Source organism: Hermetia illucens, chromosome 4 (genome assembly GCF_905115235.1).
Source record: "Hermetia illucens chromosome 4, iHerIll2.2.curated.20191125, whole genome shotgun sequence".
In the NCBI taxonomy this organism is placed as follows: Eukaryota; Metazoa; Arthropoda; class Insecta; order Diptera; family Stratiomyidae; genus Hermetia; species Hermetia illucens.
This window is the reverse complement of record NC_051852.1, coordinates 30,988,534-30,995,772: the sequence shown is the minus strand read 5'-3', so window position 1 is coordinate 30,995,772 and position 7,239 is coordinate 30,988,534. Positions and strand designations below refer to the sequence as shown.

General features: G+C 40.3%; 1 protein-coding gene across 6 annotated transcripts in view; it reads left to right on the top strand.

Moving 5' to 3' along the window:
• The first annotated feature begins 223 nt into the window (after positions 1-223).
• The window catches only part of LOC119654570 (microtubule-associated protein futsch), a 358,399-nt gene continuing 351,383 nt past the window's right edge, over positions 224-7,239 (top strand). For 4 of the 6 annotated variants that reach the window (XM_038060023.1, XM_038060024.1, XM_038060025.1 and 1 more), the window contains exons 1-2: positions 224-734; positions 2,278-2,979. In XM_038060023.1, the coding sequence (XP_037915951.1) occupies positions 2,466-2,979 (514 nt within the window). In that variant the 5' untranslated portion in view covers positions 224-734; positions 2,278-2,465. Of the gene's footprint in view, positions 735-766; positions 1,680-1,990; positions 2,080-2,277; positions 2,980-7,239 lie in introns of those variants that run through there. The other 2 variants (XM_038060022.1, XM_038060021.1) reach the window with 2 other exon arrangements.

Below are 7,239 nucleotides of genomic sequence, written 5' to 3'. Positions count from 1 at the left end.
ATCGGCTTATTGGCGCCTGTGCGCGATTCAAAAGCTGCACCCTTTCCCCACAGCACTAATCATTTAGGCGCATAATTTTCACCACCCCGGACTTTCTCCAATGCCTTCGCTGCCAATCGCCACCCAATACGCTCCCTAACGGCCCCACAGTAGTTTTCTCATATTCATCGCGGAGACTAGCCCATATATAGTGAATGCGAGAGTACTTGCCTACCACCACCCAGGAGGGTGAAGAAATTTTCTTTGGCATGTTTTTCTCCTCATTTGGTCGCACTGCATCGCGACTTGGCTCTCAGACTTCAATCTTGCCGGTCGCGTTTCCTCAGCTTTTCCAGAACTTTTTTGAGAATTAAAAAGAGAAAAAAGAAAATTTTTGAAAACGAAGAATAAATATTAGAAGCACTGAAAGACGTAAAGAAGCCTCTCTTAAAAGCCAAAGAAAATAAAAGAAGTTTTCCAATTGCAGCCCCGTTAATAAACTGCACTCTGTCCGGAAGTTTTCGTAAAACGAACAAATTTTCCAAGAGCAGTTTTTCTGCCCAACAGAAACTAAATTTTCAATAAAATCGTAAACATAAACTGAAACTCGTCCGTCTAAAGTTTTTCTCTTGAAAACTTTTACTCAGCAGTAGTGGAAACCTTTAAAGATTTTTCTCAATAGACTTACTACGGAAAATTCGTCGAATTGTGTGTTAAGTGTCCAGAAATTTTCCGATAATTGTCCAGAGAACAGTGTAAGTTGCTATTGTGCCAGTGCAGAAAAGTGAAAATGCAGAGCCTCTGAAAAGTTTCAGGGAAAATATGTGAGAAAATTGGGTCCTTTCATCACAGTGAAAGTTCCAAGCCAGTGAAAAATTTTCTGTGAAAAATCGAAGTCGGCTGGAGAATGGGGTGGAAGTGAACGAGGCGACCCGGAAAAGTGGGTAGTGAAAATTGGGGGCAGACTGGCAGTGAAGAGGGTGTGGGTCAAGCAAGTCGAGTCTATTCCATGTGTGAGGCTCTTGACTATTCGTTCGACTGCAGGGTGTTAATGCCCTCGTGGATGGGGTTGGTAGGAAGTCAGTTGGGTAAAGTGGAAAATTCCTCATTTCGGTTACCATGCAGGCGCAGGGATGAAAATCACGAGACCGACTCGAACACACGCGACTGAATACGAATGGGCGCACCACAGTCAGCTGTTCCAGCGACAGGACGAACTAACCGAAACGAACGGAATGATAAACTGACTCACAAAACAGGACGAACGACTGAGAGGGGTCGGCTGAGATGTTATTTGTTGTCCAAGGACATGTATAGTGTGTGAAATGGGGAAGACGGAACTGTATGACTGTTGTGACGACGGGGAAGCTTACTGAGGGTAGGAGTCATGGCATTGGGGTGGCGGTGAAATGGACTGGCGCAGAAGTCCAGTGTCGAGAATTTCCTGCGTCGAAGTAGGAGCTCAGCTGATCTTTATGATTGCGGCGAGCAGTTTCTGTAGTTGCTGTGATTCCGTGGTCGAGTGCGAATCTTCTCTGGAATTATCCAGTTGGCGTAGATTCACTTGTGCTTTACGATTTATATAACTTCAGTTAAAGTGTTGAATACCTTGAGAACCATTCCGAGTTATCAGTAGCCTCAGTTCGTTTGTGGATGCGATTGCAATCATCCTCAAACATGAGGAACAGACCTTCCTTGATGTAATTTAACTCATATCATAAGTTTTTCATTCGATGAAATGTTGTTGCTTTCAGAAGGGAAAAAGAGTTCATTTCGAGATATTTTCTAAGAAAATTCTGCTTTCCGGTTGCCTTTCTCCTGTGGGAGTTTCGTTCAATACCCTCCGCCCAATTGGTGTGGAGACTAATTTTCAGTACGGTGTCGGCACAGCCGGCATTTCTTATGTCATTGCTTCCCCTGCGATGGCGATGAGGGCAATTTCCCCAAGGCTCCAGTTCACTTCGGATTTTCACAGGACTCAGAAAAGCCGAATCATTGGTGCACAGCAGGTGAAAAGTTCAGTTGAGTCAGTCGGGTTTCAACTTTTCAGCAGTGCGCCGCTTTCCACTCTTTCAGTCTCGTTTCCTTCGACAAGAGGGAGTAATAATTCAATTCGGTTTTTCTTCTGGGATTTTTTTCAGTTTTACATAACTAATTTGAGGTTTTGATTTGAGAAGGATTTAGTAGTTGGGCGTCTGGAGTTCTATCTTTTTGTTTCGTTAAGTTCTTTATCGTTTCGAAACCATTTTTTGGTGGTTAGAACCTCACTAACGAGTTTCTGTTCTTTTTCCCTTTTAGTTTTTTGCCACAGCAGCCACACATTTTGTGCAACAACTTTTTAAATTTAATAGAAAAACAGTTTTTAATATTTAAAGAATATTAAAAAAATAGTGAATAAACTTAAAATTTAAAGAGAGTTTGTCGCAACAAAACAGTTCACTCAAAGTTTTCTTAAATAAACTAATTTCTCCGAAACGACCGTTGTAATGGGGGATCAAGGTAACGGTCCGCCCGCAATTGACGAGAAGGCTGCAACGAGTACCGCAGTAGAAGTGAACGGGACTGGTAACACTCCGGCTAGTAATGGTTTAGGAAACGCTAGTGGCGATATCGGGAACGGTAACGGCGGTGGAAGCGGTAACGGTAGCGGTTGTGATAGTGCTGTTGTTGTGGAAAATGGTAGCGGTAGCGGCGGTGGTAGTGCTGGAAACGCTGTAATGGAAAACGGGAGCGGTAGTGATGCAAATCGTGACGATAGTGTTGCTGGCGATGAACAAAATGCCGGCAATGCATTAAATGGTAACGGTGGTGGTGACGGTAACGGTGGAGCTGAAATGAGCGGAGGACATCATTTGGACACAGCCTGTTCTGATGGCGGTCCGTCCAGTTTGCTGGGCGTTGGACCGCCAAGCCCATTAACTGGGTGCTATTTGTTGATTATACTGGGTGAACCACATTCGGAGGAGCATAAGGACATTATATTGCAGAGATTGATCAAAGGTAGGTACTCTTTGCAAAAAAAAAAAATTACGTAATATTGATCCAGATTATGCCAAATATCCACTGTGAAATATATCACAAGCTGTCCAGTAAAATCTTGTTGATCTTCCTTTGTCCTTTTGTATTATTCCCTAAGAAATCTCCAATCTATGATCATTCAGATTTGGGAGAAATGAAGCACAGGTTCGAAGAGATATTGGGTGTCCCAAAATTGTTCATGAGGGGGTTCATATCGAAGAAACATTGACATAACTGCAAAATTGATTAAAACTGAGTTATTCTTGCCACGGGGTCTAAAAATAGCTACTCTATTCAGCAGACTACTAGAAAAATTCTTGGTAATCTTTTAGATACCACGAAAATCCGTTAATCCATGGAGAAGTCAATGAAAAGGGAAGCCAATTCAGGGTCGATATACCGCTTCCCTTGTAAAAATAAAATTTATAAAGCAAACGTTAGAAAGCCAGAGGCACTTTGGTTTGCTTATTGCGGATCTTCTGGAAGGTATCTTTCGCAAACCCATATATGTCTATTCTTCCAAATGTAACGAGTGTAACCTCTATGGCCACATAGGATGGTCAAACCAATAGCCATAAAATTATAATCTAGACTTTTACTGAGAAGCGTGCAAATTTGAGAAATATTCAATGGTTGAAAACTTCCGAACAAACAAAGACTCTCCTTTGAATTCCAGTCCACGCTTGGTGAAGAAATGCAGTAATTATTTTGCAATTAATATAAAAATCAATCTTAACTTCACTCGAGGACCAAATCTTTTTCCTTCAGAAGGAAATTATCAACCGAACACCTTAATCTTATCTTGGATGCTCACAACAGTCAGAGAATGCATGGTATTACTGGCATAATTAGAGGTTACTAAACCATTGTGGCTAAAAACGAGGTGGGACGTTTACCAGTCCCACCCGAAAGCACATGGACATATGAAAGTTCAATGGTCAGATTTTCATTATAATTAGAAAGATATACCAGTGTTGAATAAAGATGAAAGGAGCTATCTAAAGATTTTATTATAATAGATATCCTCAACCTCTTCAGAACGGCCCGTCGAAATTAGAAATGCAGATTTCCTCTATTAAAAATTGATTATTATAAAATGCCTCCCAGTGATCAGTTCCGTACAGAAATGTGGATACATCCTTCAGGTGCTACCACCTCCTACTCCTCCGAGAAGCTGTGAGTAACCCAACTACTAGTAGTCGCTAGGTGATTTTACTCAACTTATATAAAAAATAAATAAAACAATGAAAAACGTTTCCATTCGCTAGCGTGACATTTATTTAGCGAATAGGTATTTCGGGAACAATTTATTCTTAGCTAGGGTTAAACTCACCTAATAGTGGAAAACTCTTAACTTTGAAAGAAAGATTGAGAATTTGAATGAGGTTCTCTGCAGAGTTAAACCTCCGGTTTCGATTATTTGGTTTCACAGAGGGAACTCCTAAATTTGAACATACGCCAAGGGAATTGAGTCATCTGCAATTTTCTGATACCCTCAGTATCTTTAATATAAAGATAAAATCAGATGTTTTAATGTATTTTAATGGGCTTTATTACTCATCCTTTTGAGTAGCTATTTGCCTAATGAAGAGGAAAAATTGGAAGAAATAACCACACAACTTGAACGTAAAAATGGCAGCTTACGGAGAGACTCCAATTTGATCTTTGTAGTAAATGGAAGTGGTGATTTTAGATGGTGGTTTTAAAAGGAATAAGAAGGTCATTTACATTTTTTTTAATAAAGAACTGAATAAAACAATAGAACAGAATAGAATAGAACAATACCAACAATTGATGATGTCGGTTTCTAACCATTTCATCGGAAAAGGGAAAAAGTGTTTATTTTGTGCACTGAATAGGTGATTGGCGTGTGTATGGAATGGAGGTAAGACTCAGCCTTTGAACACAGAGACCACAGTTTGCACTCGACGCCTCCCTTTTACGGAGTATTTCTGTTGTTTGATGTATCCATAAGCTCGGCATCCACATAGGAATCGTTCCCTGAATTCCACTTCTTTGTTACAGAATATGAATTATCTCATAACATCCCTATCCTCAACATATGTTCAGCTAGTGAGTTATGCCTGGAAAGCATGCCCATGATATTTCTACATATCTTCCTGCTTTTCGACAGGACAAACTTTATTTCATAATTCTTTGGTTCTCAGAAAAAAATTTTGGTTTGTCCAGCGACGTTTAGTCCCCGCAGCTTGTATTTATGTGGAGCAGTCAATGGTTGGTTCCAATTCCGGGATGGAAAAAATGGAACCCCGTTTTGCCGATCGTCGAACTGACATGGTGGACGAGCTATCTATTTAAGGGATTTCAGCCACAATATATTTTGTTAAAGCATCTAAGATTCCATTTCCCTATATGTCGCAATCAGCAGGTATCGAGAGTAGTCCCACTATATTAAATCTAGACATAGAGTTGAGGCAAACCCTGTATTTCTCAGGTTATGATATGGTTGAAGAACTACCCAAAGTTTTTGAGAGCTTGACTTAAAATTTAGTCCAGTTAGAGGGAAAACCTGGCATTTATTTGAAATTATAATTTTCTTCAAATGGGCACCACATACTTTGCAAACAGTATACAATGAATTGTGAAACTACAGCCGTAGCTACTAAGGGAAGCGATTGAGTCATCGAAGCTTGAATACACCGCTCAATTATCCCCCGTTCGAGAGGGTATAGCCGAAATGGCCTCTTTAACCAATTCAGTTTGAAGTCTATCCTGCCCCCAAGTTTACCTCCGTGATACTGCTGAAGGCATGTTTGGAGTGGACATGATTTTCCCCTATACTATAAGTCGGCAGAGGCATCATTGAGGATTGTAAAATCTTGTCTGTTCTGCCATTTGTGGCAAGAATATTCCCCGCTTTCGATTTATGTGAAACAGTTTAGGTTGTATTTTTAACCAGCCTCCAATCAAATGCTTACAATCCCCAAAAAATGATGGCGAGCAGGCAAGGTGTTAAGGGCGCCCAGAAGGAAAAATGAGGTAGCCCCCTACTTCCGGGAAAGGCTCACGACAACCAGCCGAAATTCTAGATGAGATCCTTCAAATTTCAGATGAGAGCATCTCCACTTGGAATTCAAAACTGCGATGCGTTTAAATTACACGAGCGGGATAGTACAAGGGACTCCATCTGTCCTGGTGTTTCCAGCAATGGCTCACCCATATTCGTCTGTCCATCCCGAAAAGGAGAATGGGATTTAAATATTTTCAAATTACTAAAAAAAAGCCCGTCAGTCAATCTTAAGGCGGTGACGGACACTTATAAAATGGTAAATTTTATAGGTTTTTTACTGAAAAAGGGATTTCAAAAGGTAAATAGTAATGAGGTAAAGGCGCACTCGTACCATACGAACAAAATATGTCATTTAAAAATTATGAAGATAGAGAGAAGTGCCGTACAGTCTTCCTAGGGAAAAAAATTGAGAATGATCGTTGAGTCTGCAGTATACTCACTAGCCAATCTTAAAGAGATTTCTTTTGTATGCCAAAATTTTTGTTCTGATAATATATATCATATTTCGGTAACCATTCGATCCCTTCTTCAAGATCCTCTATCAAGTTGAGAAACTAATGCTATCTTCATCCAGCAAGTTAAAGTGAAGCTTGGTCCCGGACTAGGTTATCTTCCGCTCCGAATATCTTCCGTGAATCAAACGAAAGAAGAAGAAAAAGCGTTAGATACCATTTCTAATGAACTGTCAATTTGAAAATCGCCCGAATAACTAACTATCCGAAGTGACTATCGTTAATCATTTCAGTTGAACTGCACTTAAATGCTTATGTACCTGTACCTTCAACTTTCGATACTTTTTCAGATTTTCAAATAGGTCCCGCTACAATAGTCAATCCAGATGGATGTTCAGGCCATTTCTACCTTAACAGTTGATTTTACAAGTGATATGTGAAGTCCTGAGCCTATTTGGCAAGTATGGCATGAATTACTCATATTCTTCTCTGAAACGTACGGTTGAAGAAAATGAAAAATTCATTCTTCCGTTCTCAGAGAGCTTGAGAGCCGAAAGAGTCATTTTGGAGGAAATACCTTCTGGCCAATTATTTGCGATTAGTCTCCTCATGGAAGAATCACAACGTTTGTGGTTATGTTGATGCGAGGGGCGAAGTTTTTTAGGCTTAACGCGAGAAATATGTATTCCAGCACGGAGACCACACTCCTCAATTGCGGCAGAGTTATTAGATAGGCCTGGCATCTACTGCTATGAATCA